This window comes from Anas acuta, chromosome 1, assembly GCF_963932015.1.
Source record: "Anas acuta chromosome 1, bAnaAcu1.1, whole genome shotgun sequence".
Taxonomy (NCBI): Eukaryota; Metazoa; Chordata; class Aves; order Anseriformes; family Anatidae; genus Anas; species Anas acuta.
Window position 1 is genome coordinate 27,756,740 of NC_088979.1, and position 25,652 is coordinate 27,782,391.

Here is a 25,652-nt window from a genome sequence, read left to right on the forward strand (position 1 = left end):
CAGGGCGGGCGGGCGGGCAGGGCTGCACCGGGCGCCTTTATGTAAGGGCAGAGGCGGGGCCGGCACTGTGGTGGCGGTGACAGGAGCACCGCCACCATGTCCTGGTACCGCAACACCGTGTGGTTCGTCAAGGGGCTGCGGGAATACACGAGGTACCGGCGGCCGCAGCCCCTACAGCGGGGCCGGGGGACGGTGGCGGCGGGGCTCTGCCCCGGGGCGGGCGCCGCGCTGTGGTGTTTGTCGGGGCGGTGTTGGTGGGGGAAGGTGTTAACTATTTGAAGGCTTTCCGCGTTTGTTTTCGGCTTGAAACCGAGACTTCAACGCCAGGGCAGGCGGATTTCAACCCCTTGTCTCTGGGTGCTGTCTGAGGATGGGAGGGGGAGCCCGCCTGAGCTCACTCGGAGCCGCCCCAGGTCCCCAGCGCGGTTTGTGCCGTGCAAAACGCTCCCAGCTTTTGGCACATAACTGGAACAGTCCCTGGCACGGGGTGTTTCCTGTCCAAAGAGCACAGAGAGCAGTGGGGAGAGGGGAAATTAAGCCTACATTGCATCTGCTGGAAGAAAAAAAAAAAAAATAATGTATGAGCTGTGCAGGGGAAGCGCTCCTCAAGCTTCCCTGCGGTTAGCTGGGTGTGCTCGCTTCTGGTTCCTCACACAGTGGTCTCTGATCTGCCTAGGAGCGGCTATGAGTCTGCCTCCAAACACTTCAACCCTGCAGATCTCGAGGTGAATGTGTCTGGAAAATCCTTCCTGATCACCGGCTCAAACAGCGGCATCGGCAAGGCCACAGCCAAAGAGATAGCAAAGAGAGGTGAGCCAGGGCAGAAACGAGGAACCCCAGGAGATCCTTACAGAAAAGGCTCTTTTAAAAAGGCCAGGCAGCTTATTTTACAGTGCTATTAGTATGGGTTAAAGGATTAAGTGTGAGAAAACTGAAAGAGTGGAACACAAAAATCAGTGGAGAAAACCTACAAAGTTTCTCAAGTGCATCTTTACCAATCTTGTCAATGTTATAACATCATCTGAACATGTCAGTGACTTACCAAGGTCTATTTGAGTACAAGTAGCAGCCTGGCAGAATTTGAACTATTTGAACAACTTACAAGCGTGTCATATGATGAAAGAAAGCAAATTGACTTTGCAAAGCTGGAGATGGGAGAGTGAAGTGTTGTGCTTGATCTTGAGAATAACAACCTGGAGTTTGTGCCCCTTAACTGATTACATGCAGACCTATTTTTTTTTTCCTATCTGTAAACAGGGAGATGGTATGAACGGAAACTAGCTACTTTTTAAGGAAAAAAAAAAATCCCTTTGGGCTAAAATAATTCTCCTTGTGTGAGAGTGACAGGAGTTTGGGCATATATAATAAAATGGAGGAGCTCGTTGCTTTCTTTGCCTGCTTAGGCTCTAGCAACTGTCAAATAAAGGAGAGTGGGGACTTAGTTAAATTAAACTAACTCAAAATTATTGGCATAAAGAGCCTTTGGGTTAAAGATCCCATCAGTGCCAATATATGATTGATCTCAGGTTCCCACTTCTGCCATTACACATAATGGCCTTACTGCTTTGCCTGGTGGCTGTTCTGCTCACTGCCAGGTGTTGCATGCTGTCAGGCTGGCCTGATACTCACAGGATTTGGTCATGTCTAGAATTTGGAGCCTGGATAATAACGTTGGACTCAGACTTCTTGTCTGATACCCTTCTAGGCCACAGCTGCGCATATGAAGTTAAAATGTTTTAATCAGTGTCTTCCTGATGCCATCCTTGCATGTGTTGCTCTGAAACTCCATGTCAGCTGTTGGGATTCTAGCTTCTAGTTGAATCTCTTCACCATGACAAGAACTTAAGGAGTTCAGACTTGGCAGAAGAATAACCAAGCTACGTTGGCTTTATGTTCATGCACATCATACCTATGGCAGTCTTGAGATGACACCTTCTCTAGCTCGATTTCAGCTCTTCTCTGAATCAGTGTCATATGGCATAGTGAGTTAACCCCAGTAGGCAGCAAAGTACCACACATCTGCTTGCTCACTTCCCCTTCCACTCCTGGTAGGATGGAGGGAGAGGAAAGGAAGAGCAGAAGTGAGAACTTGTGAGTCCAATTTTAAAAGAAGAGGAAAAAAAACACCAAGTTTATTAAGTGAAAAAGTGAAAGAAGAGACAAAGAAGATAAAACAAGTGATGCAAGAGCAATCATTTTCCACCTCCCATGGGTAGACCAATGCCCAGCCAGTTCCCGAGCAAAAGATGGCAACTCCTGAACACCCTGTATGCCCTCTTTACTGTTGAGCATGATAATATGCAGCACAGACTTTCTCTCTGTTTATCTGGGATCAGCTGCCTGACCCTGTCCCCACCCAACCTCATCTGCACCCTCCAGTCTATTCACTGGAGGGGCGAAGTGAGAAATGGACACTGTTGGCACTGTGCATTGTTCAGCACCAGATAAAGCATCAGTGTGTTACCAGCAGTGTTTTAGCACAGCATTGTATGAGCCACTATGGAGAATCTTAACTCCATCCCAGCCAGACCCAGTACATATGGAGGTTGTGGAGTTGGGCTTTCCTGTGGGACTTATGAACTGCACTTCTGGTTTGATGTGGTCTCGTCCCAGCCATATTGACAGTTGCCAGTGTTGTTTAAATTTGGATAATTTTAGATCTTTACCATGGAAAATACATTTAAATGCTTTTTGTAGTCCATGAGTCATGCCGAAACAACTCCCTCTCCTTGGCAGCAAGAAAATGCCCATATTCAGAGCCCTTCAAACCCACCACTGGGACTTTACCATGGACTGTGAGAATGTTCACTATCAGCTGGAAGGCCAGCCACCTCTTCCTTGTGTTTAATTTATGCAAGTGCACATTACTTTTCAGGAAGAGCTCTTCAAATATTTGCAAATGCACATCCTTAACTGCCTCGAGATCTCTCACTAAAGCCCTCCTTTGCAGTGAAGCCTACGGGTGCTGAGTGGCCGAACAGATGAGCATTGTACACTGCCTCTTCTGACGTTTGTCTTTTCTCACTGGTGAAATCTAATCTCACTGGGGCACAGTCTGCCTTTCATTCTGATCTGCCTGTGTTCAGTGCTTCTCTGAACCCTCCACGCACAGCGTATGTGTAGCACAAACAGGTTGAAGATGAGACGTGTCTTAAGCATTGGGTAGTGTCATAATTATGCCTAGGATAGACTTGGTGTCTTGCATTTGGGTTCTGGATCATCACCCCTTTGGGATTGCATTGCTTAAGCCTTCTGGCGCTGGACTGCTTGCAAACTTTAAAACCCCTTCAAGAACAGATTAAAGTGAAGGGTTCATGTGTTCCTGTGACTGAGATTAACAAATTGCCCTTAACAATCAGGGAATCAAAGCATAAAGTCATTTCATCTTCCGCTGCTGAGAAGAACTTTGATAGCGTTGATAACTTTGTGTTCCCTTTTCACAGAGCAACTCCAGTCACCTGTGCTGTTCAAGCCCTTTATTACACTTCCTAAGATGTGCCAAAACAAGCGTTTGTGATTCAGATGCCTTAGCTTTAATTTCCAGTGCAGCCCTGGTATTTCATCAACACGAAAAATGCTGTGCAAACCTAACAGAAAATAGTTTGAGCAGACAGTGCCTAGGCTGCAGTGGCCTTCTTTGTACATACAGCCTTACCTGGGGACCCTGTTACATTTCTTTGTGCATCCACTCATTCACTGTGTCCTGAATGTTTTGTTGAAACACCCTTAATAGCCCGTGGGCCCTGCCAGGAATGCCACTGCTGCTGGAGGGCTACAGATATCCCACAGACTGGAAGCAGTCACTAAAGGTTTCTCATTTTTTCTTACTTGTACGAAAAACTAACCCTAAACAAGAACTCTGAACTGGACATCACTTTCTGACCCTTTTCTTTTTGCCGATGACATATTTAGGAATTAATTGTCAAATGTGTTTCTCGTTGAAATCCACCAGGTGGCACGGTTCACCTGGTTTGCCGGAATAAGGGACGAGCTGAGGATGCCAAAGGAGAAATAGTGACAGAAACGGGCAATCAGGTGAGCTGTTCCTCAGCCCTTAGCTTACTTCACTTTTATTTTTACTACCACAGGGGTCTTGAGATACTCTGTTTCACTGTTTGGCTCTTGTGCTTTTCATAGTATCTCCATACAGACATGGAAACACACAGTAGCTTATCATTGATACAGTTTGAAGTAATTTAATTTCATTTGGGGGATGTTTTCAGTTTTCTGTGGTCAATGACATCACTAGCAGCATGTGTTACTTCGTGTTTTCTGTCATTATCCTTTGTCATGCCCTGCTTACTATTCCTAGCTATGTGGCTGAGGCTTTTGAAAGTTAATTCATTGCAACACTCTCGCAATAACATTTATGAGTTTACAGCATTGGAGTCGGAGGTTTTCTGTGTATGAATAACATGTTCTTGATTTGCTAAGGCTGGCTTTCCTGTTTTATGAACTCCTGTATGTGGTCCCAGCCCCATGCTCTTTATAGGATCTCTTCCTTATCTCCTTGCCTTCTGTTAGGGATTCTTTTTGCTTCTGCTTACATCACTCTGCAGTAGCCCCCTGTAGCTGTCAGTGTTGCTGTGCTAATTATTCAGGAGGGTGTGCTTGTGGGGAAGTGCAGCCAGTGACTTTCTACCTTGGGTGGAGAGCTCTCTTCATTTTAAGTGGTGCCTTGGCTCTCGAACACAGTATTTTGATTCCAATAATAGTTTTTTAATGTGGATCAAAAATCATGAAGACTTTTTATGGTTAGGGATAACATATTGACTACATTTCTGCTCTTTGGTTTCAGCTCCCTAGCGTGACACAACCAGCATTACACTTCGGTTCTTTAATGGAGGTGAATTAGATCAGTCCTTCTGTAGGGATAAATGCTCTCCAGCTGTCTATGAAAGCACAATCCCTTGGCTGTAGTAAGACACAGTTGTGGAAGGACGGGTGATTTTCCGCTTTACTTCCTTTTCTAACTGCAGTCAGACAGTCTGGGTGAGTTTGATGACCTCTGGAGGTTCCTTCACATGTTGTGCTCTACCATTGGGTGAAACACAACTCGAGACAGACAGGGTTCTTCCTCTGAAAGCAGCACCTCTACTGCACAACCACTTTTGGCAGGCTGCAAACCTGTAGTTCAGTCGTGGAAGGTTATGAGGACACTGCAGAACTTGTGGGTGACCTTGGGGACTGGGCACTTGCATGGAAAAGAGCATTCAGGGAAGTGTTAGATGAGCTGCACAGGAGGCCCTGTAGGACATGGGACTGCACTGGGAAGAGTCAGTTTAATAATTTGTTCCCAAGAACGTCCTTTTTTATAAGTACCCATTCAGAAATAGTCCAGGGAGTTACGAAAATGCCTTTTCTGCAACTTGACAAGCTACATCCAGACCTAATTTACTCTTCCTGGTCATCTGGAGAGAAACCCTGTTGTAATATACCCCAGAGATTATTTCCAGCTTCCCCAGCAACACATGCCAAAGTTCAGTGCTGGGAAGGAGTCACTCTTTGGCAGGCACCTGCACCTTGACCTGGGAACTAGGAAGGTCTCCTGATCTGTTAATTTAGATCTACTCGTGGAGATTAGCTTTCACCTTGAAAATGGCTTTGCTGCCATCAAGGACTTTGGTAGGGAACAAATCTGTGGGTCCTTTTTCTGCGTCAGCATGACAGGCTTCAGCAGATAAGTGTTGTTTTAGATCTTTTTCAGTCTCTGAAATCACTTGTGATATTGAACATCTGCCCCCAAATCTCCTACTCCTCTGTTCCAGCAGTTAGTTGTAGTAGCTCTAAAAGTAGAAAGCTTTTCGAGGGGTTTCTGGCGTGTAGAATAGAGTCAAGGTTTTGGTCAAAAATGAGCGTTACAATGAGAAAACTCTGAGCTAATTCAAATAAGGAGCTAAAATGCTAAAGAGAAAAAGCCAAGTGTTTTTATCTTCAAGGAAGCAGAGTTATAGGCTGGGAGCGATGCCTTATAATTTTCCCAGCTTCTTTACTTATCTCTTCTGCTTGTATAATGAGTATTTAAAGAAACAATTTGGGAAAAGAGGAGGCCCTTTAATGATTATTTGTTGTTTTCAGTGAGAACATGTTCTCTGCATAATTCTCTTCGAATGGCCTTTTCCAGGGATATGCTCTAAGACGATCTGTGGTATGTCTTTGAGATTAAGGGCTATGCAGGAGAAGGGTAGGATTTGACATTCCCTTTGTAAGCTGATAAGTGTTACTGAGCAGAAATTTACAGAAACCAAGAGAATTGCCCTTAACAAGAAGTAGAAGCTTTTAGATGTTTTGGAGAGAGGAAATACTTCTGGCTTTAGTGGCTTGGGAAATTATAACTTTGCTCAACGAAACGCTGGGTGGAGACTCCTGAGATGGGGAAGCCTGGAGGTTTGTGACTGCTGGCAAGAGAAGGCAGGCTCGTTGTCAGCCTGCAGCTGTGCGTTTGCAGGATAGGTGCAGTGCCATGGAAACAGGGGAAGAAGCAGCTCTGGCAGGGGAGCTGGCAGAGCCTCAGCCCTTGTCAGCACCAGGAGGAGGTGGGGATCATGGCCGGAGGCTCCCTCCTGTAGGATGGAGGCTCCCATCCTCCTGTGCTCTGCTGCCACGTGATGGGAGGGCGCAGAGAGGCAGGTGTGCAGGGAAAGGACAAGAGGCAGCAGATGCAGATTGCAACACAGGGAAAAGTTCTGATTAGATAGCAGGGATTTTTGTTTTCTCTCCCTGGGGGTGGTCAAACACTGGAGCAGGTTGCCGAGAGAGGCTGGCAAATCTCCGTCCTCAGAGATAAAGGAACTGTCCCTGGATAACCTGATCCCAGTGACCTGCCTTGAAACAGGGGTGGGACCAGGGGGCCTCCAGAGATCCCTTCCAACCTAATATTTTGTCAAATGCTGTGACCTCACGCGTCCCTTCACTATTTCCTGGGCTTTCCTTCATGGGGCATCCATACTACGCGATGCAGCACTGGTTGAGCGATGCGTGGGTCGGGTGGGGTAAATGTGCAGGATTGCCAGGCAGAAATAAAAGCTGGGGTATCTTCAACCAGGCAGTCAGCATTCAAAAGCCACGGCTTAGCAGCAACTGAATGAGGTCAATAAGCTTGTTTTATGGGCAAGAATTAGATTTCCCAGTTTTGCATGGTAACCATAAGTGTTTTAGGTCTGCTCTGGAGAGAATATATATATTTTTTTCATATGGCTTTAAATGCTTTTCACCTAGACAGGCCTTAATGGTGAACAGGGCTTATTCACTGTTGATGCTGACTGTAACTTGCTTTTTTTTTCCATTTAGAATGTCTTCCTGCATATCGTGGATATATCTAATCCCAAGGAAATCTGGAAGTTTGCTGAACAATTCAAAAACGAACATAAATTAAATGTGTTGGTAAGTTCGCATACTTCAGTCATGTGTCTGTTTTTGGAGCGCCTGTCCTCTGAACTTATCCAGCGAGGAGTCTGGATTTCACAACCAGTGCTGCAATTCTCTGCTTCATTTTCCCCAAATGCTGCTGCAGAAGTCTCTTTTTTGTCTGCTCTTGTCCATTCTCAGCTCACATGCACAGATCTAATTATAAAAGAGAGAGAGAGAGAGAAATGCAGTAATTTTTTTGGTTGCAACTTTTGAGTTTCTCATGTCATGTTTTCTGCTTCATGGTTTATAGAAACAACCTGTAGCTTTGTGTTGCAGTGTCAAAACCCAGCTAGCTAGCATGGGCTGCTTGTATGGTTAGTTGTGTAGGTTGCTTTTGTTTACAGGAGTTGTCTTACAGATCAACAATGCAGGATGTATGGTGAACAACAGAGAATTAACTGAAGATGGACTTGAGAAAAACTTCGCAACAAACACCTTGGGTGAGTGGTGGAGGCTTCTGAAAAATGGTACTAATTTTTGGTTACAAAAGCATGTGTTCACAGCTGGGTTCATGAGCTGTGTATTCCTGCTCAACGAGGGTTCATATTGTTGCCCTGTCAGGGAAGGAGAAAGAAAAGAAGTATTACAGCTTGTGTGGAGTGTCACTGTTGAATTTCTCCATTTTTCTTTTTTTTTTTTTTCATATCAGTGCCTTTATCATAGCAGCAGTGAGCAAATACAGATAAGATTTAATTCAATTGATTCTGAGATTTGGTAGGAAGCTTGGTTCCAAGCAGTGCCACTAATGACAGCCTGTGTAATCAGTGTGCTTCTGTGGCTTGGAGAGAGCTCAGAGCACGTTCAGGTGCTTAAAGAGACATTTGTATGTTCTGGTGGTCCTGAACTGCCCTGTGCATGTGATGGAGGCTCTGTATGGGAAGGCTGTGCCCTCTGTAGTGCCCTGGGCACTCTCAGACAGACACAACACCCAGCCAGGTGACTGAGCAGACTGCGTAAGTCTTCAGCACTCCATATTTAAGGGGTGTATCTAACGAGCTGTATGGTGGAGGTGTAAGAGGGACAAATTAAGGGGAACAAGTAGAGGGAGATGTGGCCGAGCAGGGAATACTGAGCAAAGTGGCAAGTTTCCCCCTGAAAAAACACGGAAAGCTGCAAGCACACAGGCAGGCAGCAGGGAGAAAAGCTGCCTGCTGCCATTGGTATCTGGAAGGGTGAAAGCTGCACCTTTTTGCCAAGAGAGGTGCGGCGTGTGCGTCGAACAGCAGTCCTGTCACTCTCGTTTCCCTTTGCTTCCGTGCAGGGATGTGGTTTTCCCAAGAGACTGGCTTTAGTATATTCAGAAGTGACACATTAAGGGGAAGCTGCTGTGCTATGTTTCTGTGTTTCCCTCCTGTTCATCAAAACCTGAGATGAGGAAGGGAAGAAGCTTGGGCTGTAGAGATTGGACACTTACAGAGCTCAGCATTCAGCGGCTGGAAACCCTTCTTGGGTTTTATTTATTCTTAGCTTTGTTCCTGCGTAGCTTTCTTAACTCCTATTTACTTCTGAAAACCAACATTTTGGGTACAAATATCTTGTGCTTAGCTGATACGGCACACGCAGCTTGGTTTTCTGCAACTCCGAGTACATTAAGCTGACAATTAAAAATTCAAGCGTAAAGGCACAGTTTTCATTTTCCTCAAATTAATCTTTCACTAACATCCTTCTGTTTCTTGTGGTCAGAATTCAAAATGAGTTTTATTTTGCCATCAGTTTTCCCTTGGCTATAGAAACACCACATCTTTTACCTCGCGAAAATTTATTCCTCTTAAATTACCTTAACCCCCTAGTGGTCTGTCAGACAAAAATCCAGCAATGTGCAGAGATGTAGGTCTTGCAGAGAGAAGCAGAGGGGAACAAGCGCCACAGTTTGAACATGAAAGCAGGGCTTTGTGTAGCTTTAAACACTGAGGAAATTGATTGCTGAGGTACTGTGCTGGTGCATCACTTGAATCAGATTTTATCACGCAAGTAGAAGCAGCAAGGTTCTGCTTTCCTGGCTGTAAATCAGCCTCGCTAGGAGTATGCAGCAGAATAAAGCTGCAGGAACGTGGTGGAGGAAGCTGAATTATGATTGTTGTGGATTAGGAAAGTGCTTGTGCTACCTCCTGTGTAGGTTATGTACAGATCTTTATTCGTTTGTGTACCAATTGCTGCCTGAGTGTGTACGAAGGTCAAGGAGGTGCCTGCACATTTGAGCAGATGAGGTAAATCAGGTAAGCCGTCCTCTGCTGTCCAACCTCTGCAGAGTTTGAGCAAGGAGTGAGTTGGTTGCTTGGGCTGCTTCTCTCCTGTCAGACATAAGGAGAAACTTCCGAAGCTGAAGAAAAGAGTGGGACTTGGTTGAGCTGGAAGAGTCTGTGCAAGGGAAAGCTGCTGTGCCTGCAAGTCAAACACGTTGGAGGACCGCTGCTATAAACATCACGGCTTTTTTTCTTCAAAGCCAGAGGTGGGGGAATAAATCATGCCTGTCGGAGTCACAGTAGGAGAAAGTTTTATGGAAAAATGCACGTCAGAGTAGATGCCGTGTCATTTCCCTAAGCACCGTGTGCCTTTTGGGCGTGCTTCACTTGTGAGAAGTTACTTCTGGATCAGTAACTACCTGTGCTTACAGGTTCCTAGAGAAAACCTTGGCTAAATTAGGCATGGCTGGTATAAAGGTTGGCTGTAACCCAGGACGTGGTCTGAGAGAACAAGCTGAATTCCCCTCCCTGCCTTTCTCCCCAGAAAAGCTAAAGCCTGGCCCATGGTTTGAAAATCTGCAGCTTTCCCCCTCTTGTCAGCAGCACAGAAACAATAACTTGTGATTGCCTGGTTTCTCCAAAAATAAGATGAAATGTTATTAATTTTTTTTTTTTTTTGGTTTTCACATGCAGGCATTCTTTTCATCTTTCTTTGACTATTTGTTTTTACCCTGAATCTTAGCTCTGGTCTAATAAAGGAGTGTGTAGGTTGTAACTATCTAAGAATGCAAGACTCTGAACTATAAAGTGCTTTAATTACAGAGCACAGGCTGTGAATTCTGCAGCTGATACCTGATTAACGTTTACATAAGCTGCAGAATTGCTCATTTGGGGGTCTAAAATGCTCTCAAACTTTTAAATCCAGGCGAGGGGTATTTTCCTCCTGACTGCCTCCTTAGTCTGTTTTCAGATGTTTTGCATAATGGATGGTAGAGCTCAGTCCTAATTGATCACCTGACTCGTGAAACCCACTTTGTAGCCTGACCTTTTGTTGGACACAGTGGGCAAAAAAACGAATGTGTGAGTCCTCTGATAGCTGAGATGAATTTGGCACAAAAATAGTGCTGGTTCAAACAGAAAAGTCAAACTCCATCCCTGTGAAACGCCACGGACTGGCTAACTGAGGACAGCCTGCTGAAGTGGGAGGTGCAGAGTCCTCTCTGGTGGAATATGGAGGTGGGTGAGGGTCAGAAAAATGTGCCACACAGGTTGATGGTCCAGGCTTTGTAGGGTTTGTTTAGTATCCGAGTCCAAATCATAAACTGATTTGAGCACACAGCGTCTGTGCTGACCCGCCACAGTCCGTGCTGGTGCCTGGCATCCTTAAAATGGGGCTCAGGCACAAGCTCTGCGTGGCTCACTGTGCTTCTGTTGTCGCTGTCAAAACACCTTGCTTTTTTCCCCGTTAGATCCCCAAGGATTGTTGCTGTCATTACCAGAGCTCGGTGGAGGTGTAGCGAGCAGAATGAGCCGTGGAGCAGTCGGGCTGTAATGTGGGAGTGCTAGCCAGGCACAGGGCTGTAACAGCACCTTGAATCACACCTTCAGCATGAAATCGAGTGAGTGCCTTGGGCTAACGCAGCCTGATTTCTGGGGGAGCTGCAGAGGCTGACGGGCAGGCAGGTTTTCTGCTTTGTCCTTCTGTTCTGTGTGCTGTTGCCCCCGTTCCTCCTCCCGTGGGCTGGCCCCGTACTCAGGGCAGCACCCAGGAGCAGGGCAATGACAAGCAGTCATTTCTTCTGATGAGACTTGCTTGATTTTATTTTGTTTCCTTATTTTGGGGCCTGCCTCACTTTACTTTTCCTCAGCTCATCTTGCTTGACATGGAGAAGCGGCGTATACGTTACGTTTTATTGCTGCTTTCCAGCAAAAGGGATGCTAAAACACGCTCCGAGATGAATAAATGATGCTCCCAGTATGCAGCTTTTTCTCAGGCTACTGAAACCTCCTCTGCTCCCTTGTTTTAATCACATAGCTGCGTGTGTTTGCTCTGTGTGCAAAGAAGGGTAGGGACGGAGGAAACAAATGCTTCTCTCCCATAACAGCTGTACAGCTCATCTGGGGCAAATTGCCTAACCTCTACGGGTATTTTTCAGCCTCTTCCCTCCACATAACCCATAACAAACTGCTGTCTCACCCAAGCCAGCGCTGCCTAGCTGATTGTGATCTGAGCTACGTGCAGGTCAGGCAGCTTGGATCTGCCACAAGGTCAGTGCCTGAGCTCTGCAGACAGCCTCACCTGTGGAAAGGAGACTGTGATGCCAGTTTTCTTTTTAAAGAGCTTTGAGACTTACTGATGAGAAGTGCTGCACAGAGGAATGAAGTTGAATATAGTTGTAAAACTAGTAACAGGCCTGAAATCTAGATTCCCAGGACACAGGGGAACCCTTACAGAGCTGAGCTTTGTAATTCAGGGGAAATGTAGGCCTTAGCTTTGTCTTTCATGTTCATTAGCTCTTCCCATCCTCTCTCAGTTGTCGGTAGCGTGGTGGAATTGGCCCTCAGAGACAGCACACTAAAATCTTCATTCCCGATCTCGTACTCAGGAAACAGGCTCAGGGATGTCTCTTACTTGCAACTGCATAAATTGAATGCTTGAAAAGATAACCAGGTCAAGGGAGAATGTCAGTTTGTGCTTTATTTTTTTATTTAAAACTCGGACATAAGAAGAGCAAGCCAATTTCTTTAGCTGATTTTTACCAGATGAATGAGCCATTGAAATATGTACGATAAAACTTTTTTTTTCTTTCTGTTCCCACTTTTTTCACAGTTGAAACAGCTCTGTTCCTAATAATAATGCAAAGCTCAGGCAGATGGAAAACTCCACTGAGTGTGGTGCTGGCTGCCTGCCCTCCTCTGAATGTTAGCAGATTAAAAACCTCACCACCAATTTGCCACTAATTGCCAGATAGAGCACGGAGCAAAAACTGTTCGAGACTCCACCAAGACACTTGGGTCTGCAGCAATTTGCATCACCAATTAATTGGATGCTATAACCAGGTAGTGGCTTTACAGCACGGCTTCTGCTGAAACAAGAATTTTCCCTATAAATCAATGCAAAGTCCAGGTTTTGGGGTCACTTTAAATCTTTAAAGCATATGTAGCAGATGTGTGGGAAAGACCCGTGTCTGATACACTGTAGGCTTCTGTCCATCGCAGGGGGAAGGATTTCACTTTGGTTGTGCTGTTGTGGAGAGGACGAGGTCCATGGTGAGTTATTTGTTACGAGAACAAGCAGAGCTACCTTCCAGCAAGACCTGAGTTTTCCACAGTTCCCCAACTTTTGCTCCAGGTCTTGTGAAAAGCAGCCTAAATTTACGGAGGAGTTTCTGAAGCAGCCCAGCTGATTTTTGTAATATATTTTAAATCAATTTGTGTATGTGTATGAGTAGACCCAGGCTGTCTAATCTACCATGTGACAGAGTTGGTTGAGTGGTTTGTAATAGTGGGGTAACCGTATCCTTATAGGAAAGACTGGAATGACACTGGTTTGTGCACGATTTCCTACGAGGGGGGCTCAGCTTCGAGGCATAAAGCTTACAGGAATTTTTACAAAGAAAAGCAAACGCAGAGAGGATGTTTATCTTCACAAGGAGTTGTGCAACGGTCCCAGGAGCCTCTTTAACTCGAGAAAACGTGGCCAGTGAGGACTGTGTCAAGCCGCATTCCAGGGAACAGGGTTGTCACTTTTCCAGTAGGTTTCTCTAGCTTCTTCACCTCCGCAGAGCTCAGCGAGGGCAAGAAGAAATCCTGGACATGTGGGTGACAGACCGGCCCCTTCCTCACCCGCTTCCGCATTCCTGCTGCTCCTCCGCTCCTCTTGCTGAGCTCCTTTGTGGCACAGCAAATGCTCCTTTTCAAAGGAAAGTGTTATGTACCATTTTACTGCAAAAATGTGTTGGGTTTTTTTCACCTTGATGCCAGTGGGAGCCAAGCTTTCAGGCCAAGGCAGGCGATAAACCTTCAAAAGGTGGGAAAAGTCTGGCCTCTGTCACACGTGTGTCGATGCAGGCGGTGCAGCCGTGTCCAGCACCTGCCAGATCTGAGCTGTGTGATGGAGACAGCCTCCTGCTTGAGGAATTCAAAGTAATTCTTCTCCATGGACACTCCACAGACCTGTGCAAGAAACGGGTCATGGTCCAGGGGCGAGCTGTTCAGGCACAAACATTCCTGATTGCTCTGTGTCCTAGCCAAGCAGCTCTATTTATTGTGCATCTACTTGAGACAAAGGCATGTTTTCACCCAAATAGCCCCAATATTATTGAAACTTTTTGTCTTTCTAGAAAAAAAAATCTTCCTTTGTTTCTGGCAGAATCACACAGGTCCCCAGTGGAGGGGCAGGATCACCGGGCTACCCAGTGCTTGTTGCTTTTCCAGCACAAGGAACATCTCTGGTGGTCATCGTCTTTCTCTCCGTGCCCCTTTTAAATAAGAAAAGAAAAGAAGCCTCAAAAAATCCGTACAGTTTGAACATGGTGATAATTAAGGATTAATCGCATTTGAAACACTTATTTTAACTACGCTCTGGGGGAGGAGGTTTAACAGACAAAAATTGTAGTGTCAAGGACACGTCCTAGAGTGATGAAATGTGAAGGCAGCTGGCCAGTACTTTGATATTAACAGTCAATTATTAGCAACAAGATCAATAATTTGGATCTTGCCTTGATTTCCTGAAGAGGGGTGGGAGGAGGGGAACTGTAGTCTCTCCTCCCAAATTAGAACCTTGGTTTTCCTGACACAAAAAATAACTAAAAAATAACGTTTTCCTCTTTCATTTTTATACTGTCAGTGCAATTCATGTTTTTATAAAGACTGTGGCAGGCAAATCATTCAGTTTCGGCATGCCCTTTTGCTCCAAAATTCATTCCTGTGTTGCTGCAAGCTGCACTGCAGCCCTGCGTGGCAAAACGTGTGCCGTGAGGTACAGGAGCGGCTGGGTTTCACATTGCTCTTACCCACTTGAAGACGACGGTGAAGCCACACGCCAGCTTTACGTGGGTAAAAATGCAGAGCTTTAACTTGAGAACGATGGATCCCCACCACTGATACGCTTTATTAATCTCGTGCTACCAAGTTTCTTCTCCAGGCTGTTTCGCCTGACAGCCCAGCCCGTGCACATACGGATATAGAACATCTGAAAATATTTTTTTAAACTACTGAGGAATTTGTGTCTGGATGCCTAAGGCTGGGGCAGAAGGAGGAGGAACAAAGCACTGCAGTCGCAGTGCCTGATGCATCGCATCTGGGAGTACTTGGAGACCCCAATGCCTACCCTAGGAGGCTGGGAGGCTGCCTCAAAGCAGATGAGAGACTGCTTTTGTGGGGCAAAGTCCGAGTATTTGGGCTACGTGGGATTTACTGGGTTCTTAATAAGCTTGAGGATGAGAGGACAGCTTGTGTTTTATCCATATCGAGTGAATATGGATGTCCTGCTGCTGACACAGAGAAAATGAGGATGGTTGTGACCCAACGGGGGAGCTGAAGAGTTTGTTCACCAAGCGTTCAACTTTGCTAGTTTTATTTATAAAGAGGCTGTATTTCAGCTGGGTGATCTCATTGCCTCTGTGGAAGAGAGGTTATGAAGACACGCTGAAGTCTTCATGTCCAGTGAAAAACACGGAAAGCCTCGGTGGCTCATGGAAAAAAATCGCTGACAGAGAGTTGTTGAACTCGGGCCATGTCTGGAGAGACAGGGGAGAAGTGGTGCACTCGGCACAGAAATGCTGGGCTAAGTGAGGCTGGGTTCGTTTGCAGTTCAACAGAACTTTTTAAGCACACTTTTAAGTGGGGGAAAAAATGAAAGAATCGCTCGTAAGAGATAAAAACAAGCAAAAATCCCTCTATTGCAACTGAGTGCAAACTGCACGAGGTGTGTCTGAACCAAACACAGGAGCAGGTGAGCAGTGTTGTGAGTAGCAAAGTGCTGGTCATGGGAACAGCCGTGATGGAACATATCTGGGCTGTGTGTGCACCTTCTGCTACATGGACATGTGGGGAAGGATGCAGTTAAGTTTCCCCAAGTAAACCCAGCTCAGCCTCGGACGCACAATACGAATACTTTTTTCCCCCAGGGGCTCCCAATATTCTGTTATGTTGGGGATTTACGAGGCAGTTTTTATGTGCAGCAGGATCCCGAAGTGTCGGGGTTCTCTGTGATGTTTCTCCCTTCTCACCGTGCAGTTGCTTGGTGTGATGGATGAGTCTCCAGTGCACACGAGAAGCGTGGTTTGCTTCTCTTGTTCACTGTGCAGCATAGACATGCATATGTGGCATGCACAGAGGGGAAACATCTCCCCTGTTTCTTCCCTGGTATTGCCTCCCTTCCCAAGGAAATCCATATTTGCCTTCAAAGGCCTGGCTGGAATGTACCGAGCAGTTTATTCAGTAGGTATGGTACACAGAAAAGCCTGTAAAACAGCAGATGTGCCCTTGGAGAAGTACGAAGCAACACAGACAGCTATGAGTTGAAAATTTTACAAGTAAAGCAGCACCAAAATCATTAAACCCCACTGAAGTTTCAGAAACAGACTTTATATTTTTTGTCGTAGAGGGCAGGAAGAAAGCTTTTTAAAAAGCTAAATGAATGTTCACGTCTGTCTGTCCTGTAGGTACGTACGTTCTGACAACGGCCCTGCTGCCCCTGCTGGAAAAAGAAGAAGATGCCAGAGTGGTGAGTTTGTGATGCTGTTGAAAAGTGGAATTTTATGGTTCTTTCCTTGTGGTTTGTGACAGCATCCCCTTGACTATGCTAGCAATGCAGGATTATTTATAATGCATTAAGCATCGCTAGAATCCTCTCGGATTTTGCCAACAACAAGCTCCTGCTCCAGGGCAAAGGTCCTGCCTGCTGCCCTGAGCCCTGCATTGGAAAGCAGAGTAAAACACTTCTGGAAACTTCTCCTTTTCCTTTCCCTGGGGCAAGTTGTCTCCTGCAGCAGTGCAAATTACTGATAGCAGGAGTATAGGCTTAAGAGAACTTCATAGGCCTTGGCGTAAAACAGGAGAGCAAGGACATTTTTAAAAGGAAATTTCCCAAGTTTTATATGGTTTCTCTTGTTTTCTAATTGGCTTATATGCTCTGCTATTTTCTTTCTCCCTACTGGTCTTCAAAAAGGAAAAGGACAAATTGATTTCTGATGGAGTTGACACCATTTTGAATGAATATCAGGGTTGCTTGGTTTTTTTTTTTGCTTTGTTTCTTTTCTTTTTTTTTTTTTTTTTAATTATTTCTTCCACCTCATCTCCAGGTAAGCTGCATATCTGAGCTCAAGCACAGTGCAAAGAGTATGCAGATGATTCCTGCTCTGAGGAGCTTCAAAATATGGCCTGAAGCTCACATTGCATGCATGAGTACTCATGCTGGGGAGCTGCAGATTTTGTTTTTTCATTAATTTATCATTCATCTGATTACAGATAACTGTCTCGTCTGGGGGCATGCTAGTTCAGAAGCTGAACATATCTGATTTGCAGTCAGGAAGTGGGACGTTTGATGGGACGATGGTGTACGCCCAGAACAAGGTACAGTGCAAGGTTTTGGAAACAAAGCCCACAGCCTGTTTGCTAGGTGGCTTGTATGCTGTCTGCTTTGCAAAAAGCTTTGCAAAAACAACCAAAAACAAAACATTGTGGCTTTTCCATTGCATCTGACCTGTACAGAGATGCACGGGCAATAATCTTCCTGCGCTCACTGTGTGTATCATCTTGCATGGGGAGCGTGGCTTTCAGTTGATTTAAGTCTCAAAGGAGAAAACTGGCTTTTGCTGAAAAGCCCTTTCTGCTTGCTCAGCTCTTCCCTGCAGTCTGCAGCAAGCGGACTCGGTGAGGAAAAGCAGTGCAACTTTTTTAAAAATGAGCTTTTGGCTAGGGTATGGACTGCAGTGATCATGATGGTCTCTGACAAAATCACCCACTAAACCCACTTGGGGTGACTGAAGGTATTTTTCTGCTATACGTAAATGCTTTTATATTCACAGCACATTTGATGTATTTTATTTCCCTGGGAACAAACCCGGGGACAGGCTACTGAACTTGATGCTAGTCTGGCTGTTCTTGCTCTATCTTAGAGACAGCAAGTTGTCCTGACAGAACAATGGGCAAAAACTCACAGAAACATCCATTTCTCCGTTATGCACCCCGGCTGGGCAGACACTCCAGGTATCATCTCTGTGAAACTTATTTTTTTTTTCTAGATTAATCTAAAAGCAAAGAGAAACCAGACTTTCTGGTAAATTTCTCTAGCATGTGCTGTGATTTCTTGGCTCCAAAGTGGTGCTTAGAGTAGTTTGGTACCACTTGGTAACCCTGCTCTCTCTCAGAGGGCACAGCATCTGCCCTCTGTGTGTAGCTGGAGAATAACGAAGGGCTGTGAGTGATGGCAGCCCCACGCAAACACACAGCAAAGCCCGAGTGCTTTAAGCTAACATTTAAGTTCTGGGATACACAGATTCTGCCTCCTTGTTCCTCTGCTCTTCCTCTAAACGTTTACGGCCCTTGCGAAGCGGTGTGTTTGGCTGGACAGCCCAAAGTCTGAGCTGCAGCTGTTCTTTGCTGACTGTGTCTCAGCAGGAGGGCCAGCAGGAGTTATCCGGTATGCACGTTGTGTTCTGCAACGTGTTCCCAGCCCCTAACACCCAAGCTGGGGATGCAGACCAGCAATCCAATATCTAGGTCTCCTCTGGAGACACGGTTTGCCAGAGTAGTTTCTGATAAGAGAAGCATTTAAACCCATCTACTCAGGCTTGGAAGCTATGCGTTCAAAATAAATACCTTGATGTTGCCTTTTCCTTAAAATCTATTTATTTTTGCACATTGTTGATGTATTTCCAAACCTAATGAGCTTTAAAGTTATGGCACCTTAAAGTTCAAGGCTGCTGCAGCCCTCTAAATAAACTGCTGCAGGGGATAGGCCCTCAATTGTCATCTGTTGGACAAAATAAAGAGAAGCCAGTGTTTAAACATGGATAAGGTAGTTGGTACCACTCAGCACAAGATTTTGAAATACTCTGCTGCGATTGTTTTCCTAAAACTGGTGTGAAAATAAGAGCTAAAAAGCCTGTGATTTTAGCTCTTCTCTAAAAATCCAGAATACCTGTGTTGTGGTATTTCTGATTCCCCCGTGTTTAATTTCTTTGTGATTTAGAACAGAACTGGATCAGAAACCTCTGGCCGATCCTGTGCTCACCTCCTTGTAGCTTTCTGCCTCCCATTTTAACCCAAACAAACAACTGTTCGATCACCTGGCAGCTCAGCACCGTTACCCCACCACCACCATACCCCTAGCTATGTGGGAATACTTCTTCTTCATGAACTTTGAGCTGCCTTCTCTTCATTGTAAACCCACAATGGCAATTTTTAGCATTTCCATTTAAAATCATAAAGCCTCACGTGGCAGCCCACCATCCCATTGTTCTTCTCTCTAGCTGTGAGGTCCTCCATGCCAGATTTCTATCAGAAGATGAAGAGCAGCTTGCGCACAGAGGCCCAGGGAGCTGACACCGTTGTGTGGCTGGCGGTATCATCTGAAGCAGCAAAGCTACCGAGCGGCTTGTTCTTCCAAGGTGAGGCAGCAGAGTCTTACTTTGCACATCAGTGGGGACAGCTGAGCTGCCTGGAGCTGTAGGATCCCCATCTGGCCTGGAAGGTTACGTTATTACTGAATAGGGATGAAGTCAGACAGGTTTTCTCTGTCTGCAGCTGCTCTATGGAAGCCCCAGCTGAGTGCAGGATCTCTGGGCCCCTTCAGTAAAGGGCTTTGCATCCTGGAGCTCTTTAGCAGCACAGACCCTGCTTTTCTGGTCCTAGACGGCTGTTTCCTGAATCAGTAACACCCTCCCTCCGTTTCCTCTGTTCCCTTTTATTCTGTTCCCTGTGAGTGCAAACCAGCATTTTTTTTTCCTGAGGAATAAATATGAGAAGTGAGAACATGACTTCTACAACCAGAATTCTCTGCATCTGCCAAAATAAATAAATAAAAATGTTTGATGGAGTCCTGCTTGCCAAAGCCTGGAAGCATCCTTTCCGTGATGCCGAGTTTGTGTTTCACACACAGTTCCCAAACTTTAGCACACGTGATTTGAAACACTCCACTCAGGTAGGGAGCAATTCATATTTGGGGATGGAGAAGGGGACGTTTCTCTGCATGTTTCTTTCTCCTCAGGTTTCCAGGAGCAGAGGTGATGTGGCGTGTGCAGACAGTTGTAACATTTGCTCTTAAGACAGCAAACATCTCTGCTCCCCTGGAGCAGTGGCAGTTGCTTCATAGACATCTCAGAGCATTGCCACCAGGTTCCTAGGCTCTAGATATCATGCTTTTGGAGAGAAAAATCCCTTCCAGTGGGCAGTGATAATATTAACACTGAGTGAGGAGGACAAGATTTGGAAAACCAAAGTAACAGAAGCTCAGTCACACATCTTTATGCTGGCTATATGTAACTTCTGGCAGTTGAGTAATTAGCAGTTCTTCAGCATTTAGAATTTAAGCATTTATTATTAAGGATGAAAGTAAGCATTTTGAGACTGAAAAGAATCTAAGCTGCAAAGTCCCAGCTGGGGAATTTGTGTAGCCCTAGAAGCTCTATGCAGGAGACTGGGAAAACTCACGTCTGATGCTGAAAAAGCAACTTCTTCCTGCAACAGTGATCTCAAGTTACTGGTCTTACAGGAGCTCAACTACTGACAGAGAGCAGGTGTAAACCCCACAATAATGCTTCCTTTCTCTTGTCCCAGCTGCAAAGGAGATCTCACTTTCCACTCTTGAGCCATATTGAGCACAAGGGCAGTAATTCTAGTTCCCGAATACAAATGGAAGTAGTTCAGTTTCTGGTTTGGAAGCCATACATAACTAACATTGTTTACAGAAACCTAGAAGGTAAATTTTCTGGCTTCAAGGCCATAAAATATGTTTGGGAAATATAAAGTCTAGCAGAAAAATCTCCTGTGTGATGCTAGAAGAGGTAGTTAAATATAACCATAAGGATTTTGTTTTTTCTGTCTTACAGACAGGCAACCAGTACCTACACACTTACCGTTAGCGAGCACCCACAGTCCACCAGGAGACGAGGAGAAGCTGATGGAGCTGCTGGAAGAATTCTCCCAGAAGTTTAAATCCCCTTCTTCAGGAACTTAGCAGCACGGTTGACGCAACACAACCACAAAGCTGCTAATTACAGAGGAGCAGTGCTGTAGAGGAGAGGTAGGATGCTGTAGGCCTGTTAAAAGTAAATTGTGTTCAGGAGTAGTGGTGCCTGCAAATCTGTTTTGTTTCTGAGAGTCTCGACCATTGTCAATATGCAGCTGCTGTCTCAAGACTCAGTGAGGTTGTGGTCTTCGAACTGGAAGGAAAATGTGGAGGCATCAAAATAAAACCCAAGCGATAACTCTAAGCTTTGTGAAGTTGCCCAAAATCTTCAAAGCACTCAGCACAAACAGAAATGCAAAGGAGCGTACCTTTAGTGGCCCTCGTGAAGGACTTAGCAAAGAAGTGGGTAAAGATTTAAACAATGTTTTAACACTGTATTTGACAGGTTGGTGGCTTCCTTCAGTGGGTGAGGGTGACGAGGCTCAAACATGTAACTGGGAACGCAAAAACTCCCGCATCGCCTGCTTAGTCTAAATGGAAGGATGCTTCACAGCCTTTGGTTTCCATAAATCAATGCTGGTATGCAACAGTGATCTGCTTCCTCATGTTTAAGCAGCAGGAATTTAGGAACGCTGCCAAGTGCCTTCCACATTACTTTATGGAGCCAGGGCTGAGCATTACCCCGTTAATGTCAAGACACCACAAAGTGGGAAGCTTCGATACATACTGCACCCAGTCATGGCTGGATCCCTCCCCTTCAGGAAGAAGAGAAATGGCTGAAAGACTCCGGACATGAAAAGAAATAAGGTGCTAAGCTCTGTGCACCTGTCATTTCTGTGAAGGATCAGGGAATTGCTTCGTCATTGTGAATGGAATATGAAAGGGAAGGGAGGCACAGCCTTTAGAGGTGAAATCCACCTCCTGATACGAGGGCTGTATTTTGCCTGGAACTGTTTTATTTCCAGACACAGAAGATTGGATTTGTCTTACCTGACTTGCGGACATTTGAATAACTCATTGGGATTCTCACTGTAAATCATTAGAGAGAAAAGAGGCTCTTTCACTGTGATTTATTGGATCTGTTTTAAGAAACAACCCTACATTCCTACATCTTTCTGCTTACTGTAACTAGCTCAGACAAAGACATTCAGGGGGGATTTTATCTTACATATTTCAAATTTACTGCACAGCCATGATTGTTAATAGCAGCAGTGGTAACGTTTTTCTCCTGAACCAAGCGTGTTTGATGGCAAAAAACAAACAAAGAAGCAATAAAAACCCAAGAAAGTTGCACAACTCTTTCTACACATGGCTGCAGACCGACATGGTAGTGCAAACGGACACAACATTAAAAAACCCATGGGTTTTCTTTGGGGCTCTCTACAGTGACTGGTAGCTAAAGACCATGCTGATAGACAAAGAACTCATTATGTCCTCTTTCCATAGTTTAGTTTTACAAAAGATATCCTCCTGGCCGATGCCTCAGAGGTCTGCCTTCACTCGTTATTCAGAGCCATTCTATTAGCAATTTAGAAAAAAACTTCCCTTTTCAGCGTTTTGTCAGTCTCCTCAGAAAAATGGCTTTACTGTCAGAGAGGCACTGAAATAAGTTTTCCCATGATAAGCAGCGCTGGAATACTTTAGGCTGTCACAGCTCTTCCTGCAGAGGCTGGAACATCATTCAAACTGTTGCTTTATTTTAGAAACTTAACTCCTTCTTACACTGCACTGGAAGATAATGGTGGCAAGGCTTGAACGTTTATTTTTCCAAAATCTTGAATTAACAACATTTTAGATTTTTCAAACTAAATACAGCTACTGAAAACAAAAGCACAGCTGAGAAAGGATTTAGGAACTGCACATCTTAATCTAGTGGCTGCAAAGCTAATAAAGGCAACGTTTGTCTACTTGAGTGTCTAAGCCAAGTTACTTCGCTGCTCTGCAGAAGAGAAGTTGAATGACAATGATATTTATATAGTTCATAAAAATAATCGGAAGTGCACCTTAACGTGTATTAAATCTACGGTCTTTACCAATGTATGTAAATATCCTGGATTTGTCATTTTAGTCACGGCTTATGTTGGAAATAAGGCCAACAGTATGAAAACTGCTTTAATCAAAGTTCGGTCACAGCGTTAAAAATAGCCAGCTATTGTGTTTTAAGAGCACTTGTGATTTTAAATAAAGTTAAATACGGGGCAGCAGTTAGAAACAACATCTGGAATCTCCCCTAGTGCTGTTGTTGTTCACCATGATGCTTTATTTCACCCCTTTCCACAAGAGCAAATGAGGTGTGTGGCTATAAAGCCAGCCAGACGCTTTGTGTTAATGCGATTCAGAATAAATTTTCGTTTAAAGCAAATAGATTTGGTGTCACCTGTAAAATTTTTAGGGGTGAGAGAAAAATGGCATCCAGTGACAGAATCAGAAATGCAAGGTTGCACAGACTCTTGCTAAACAGTTTAAACTCTTGCTAAAGGACTTCAGTACACGCCTGCTTTATGGGCGCTGAAATACAAGCACAACACTTGTTCTTCCTTCCCTTTCTATGCTCAGCCCAACACTTCTTGTATCAGCTTTCAGGCTTATGTGACTCTGACCTCAGTTCTTTAATTATTCATGTTCTGAAGGCTTGCTCATTTTTCTTCATTTTTGTAATGTCACTGAATCAGAAGATTTTTGCTCTTGGGGGTTTTGCACAAGGCAGAGTGCACAGCCCACACGTAGAGCTGCAGGACTGACCGCGGTGATGCAGGTGCCACTGAAACTTTTCTCATTAACAAGTGAAAACTTTAGGAGGTTCATGCAACAGATGGTCATGTACATGGCATTTCCTAATGTTTCATTGCTGGGCCATGTTTATTCATTCTTAAAAACAAATAATTCATGTTTGGTTAAAGGTATAAACCATTGTTTGCAGTCTATCTTTGAGTGCCAGGATGTGCCCGTATCTATTACTTTTTTGGAGTAAACTGCAAGAACCAACTGTTGCATTTGCACCACCGTACCCACCAGCTTTTGTGCTGTCCTAGCTGTGCACACTCACCCCGCTTCCACTTGCTGGTAAAAAAAGGCTCAGGCAGGGCCAACCCTTTCTGTTAAACAGGATTCAAGGATGGTGTTGACCATGCTGTGCTTGGGCCCAAAGATCACAGAATCACAGAATTGTCTAGGTTGGAAGAGACCTCCAGGATCACCGAGTCCAACCTCTGACCTAACACTAACCAGTCTTCCACTAACCCATATCACTCAGCTCTAAACCTGAACATCTTTTAAATACTTCCAGGGATGGTGACTCAGCCACTTCCCTGCGCAGCCCACTGATGGAAGTTTTTCTGTAGATTTTAAGGTAAATAGCTAAGTCAGTGCTGAAAAACTCATCATAAACTATTTATTTGGAGGAACACAGTCCTGGGCCAGACATGCAAATGTTCAATTCAGTCAACTACAGTATTTTTGGAACAACAGAGCACTTTTAAAAGACACAATATTAAGAGTCACACTCTAAAGTCTCACACTCCCTGCAAAACTAAAGCTCCCCTCCTGATAGCAGATCCTACTTGTCTGAAGTTAGCGCTGGGCAACATTCACCCAGCGGCTTTTTCACTGAGCTGTTAACACCTCGGATGGAAGCAGGAAGCTTCAGATCTCTCTCTTGGCTCTGAACAGTTCCCTATTTGTTTCTTTGTTTTCTTTTCTTTTCTGTCAGCCTTAACATTTCATGTTTTGCCGGGAGAGGTGGTTTGGGTGCATATGGGCAGACCCAGTGGTTGATAACAGAAGATAATTGTGAAATGCAAAGAAGATAACTGGAAAAAATCATATTCCAGCAGCACTCATCCCAGCACTGAGCTAGACAATGAGAAAGAAGGCATTGAACAGGCAAGAAACAGAATGGAGAGGAGAGTAACAAAGCATTTCTGGGGCTAAATGTGACTGAATCCAAGAGCTCCAGTTTTCGAAGTAGGTCAGTATCAGTGCTACTCTCTCCATAGAGGGAGCCATCAGATAAGTGTTAGGAAAATAGCGCATTCTGAAGAAAACTTGCTCTCCACCAAGCCTGCACAGCCTACGAAGAGACACAACATCAGCCTAGCCAAAGGTCTTCAGCTGGCCAGGTTTTCAGCCTTCTGTTGAGCGAAACAGCCGTGTTTGCCGTGCCAGCAATGTCAGTGGTACTGCACAGATAAAACTTCAGAAGAACAGAAGAAGAGTGGCAGAACCTGAACAAGTACAAACTTCAGGGAGCTGCTGGGAAGTGAGCTTTGCCTTGCCAGTTAAAAATCCTCTTGGTTGTTTTCCCTTTGCTTTCCAGGTATGGTGGGAGTTGAGAATCCGCAACCAGGAATTGGGAATGGAAAAAGGAAGCTGTGGAGCAGTGCAGAAAATGGAGCTATTAGCTCGCTGCCCAGACTTCCTGCTTCCCTGGGCTGCTGGCACACTTCCAGCTAGTCAAGATGAAAAATTCATCCTGTACATCCCCATTGCTACAGCATTGTATGAGCACGGCGCAGGGAACCTCTGTGCCCAAAGCAGAGAGAGCGGGGATTACCCCAGGCTGTAAGCCAGGGAGCTGGGCTATGGGCTCCAGGTGGGGTGGGAGAAGAAATAGATCATGGACCCCATCTGCCGCCCCATCACCAGAACAACTGCACGCTCCTCCGGACTTCAGGATCCTGCCCAGGGCTGCTGCTCAGCTCATCGTGCTGGGACAGGGATGGTTCAGCCTTGTGCAGGTCTGCTGAATATTCATTGCAACACCACTGGCTTTTTTTGGTGTGCTGATAAGGTTCTTTCCTAGCATATATTTATATTTGAAAACACTTTTCTGCTAGACTGGTCTCTATTGTTTTCATTTTGTCTTGAATTTGATGCCCACACACAGCAGAAATTTCAATGTCTTTGAGTTCAACCTCTTGTTG

The 25,652-nt window shown here is 45.1% G+C and overlaps 1 protein-coding gene across 3 annotated transcripts; it reads left to right on the top strand.

The window, feature by feature from the left end:
• On the top strand, positions 1–23,094 carry DHRS12 (dehydrogenase/reductase 12). Of its 3 annotated transcripts, XM_068674056.1 has the most exons (10): positions 1–152; positions 677–810; positions 3,953–4,035; positions 7,291–7,383; positions 7,769–7,850; positions 16,262–16,323; positions 17,067–17,171; positions 17,717–17,807; positions 19,073–19,210; positions 20,651–23,094. In XM_068674056.1, the coding sequence occupies exons 1-10, from the start codon at positions 97–99 to the stop codon at positions 20,776–20,778; spliced, it is 972 nt and encodes a 323-aa protein (XP_068530157.1). In that variant the 5' UTR covers positions 1–96; the 3' UTR covers positions 20,779–23,094. The 3 variants fall into 3 exon arrangements, with proteins under 3 accessions (XP_068530157.1, XP_068530179.1, XP_068530168.1); XM_068674078.1 differs by lacking the exons at positions 1–152; positions 677–810; positions 3,953–4,035 and adding an exon at positions 6,932–7,089; XM_068674067.1 differs by lacking the exons at positions 1–152; positions 677–810; positions 3,953–4,035 and adding an exon at positions 7,117–7,139.
• Positions 23,095–25,652: the final 2,558 nt, after the last annotated feature.

What these genes read in the sequence shown, in the direction of transcription:
- DHRS12 (XM_068674056.1), top strand. Translation starts at nt 97, where the DNA reads ATGTCCTGGTACCGCAACACCGTGTGGTTCGTCAAGGGGCTGCGGGAA. An exon ending in CTTCGCAACAAACACCTTGG is followed by an intron (nt 7,851 to 16,261) that starts GTGAGTGGTGGA and finishes TCTGTCCTGTAG; the next exon opens with GTACGTACGTTCTGACAACG. An exon ending in AAGAAGAAGATGCCAGAGTG is followed by an intron (nt 16,324 to 17,066) that starts GTGAGTTTGTGA and finishes ATCTGATTACAG; the next exon opens with ATAACTGTCTCGTCTGGGGG.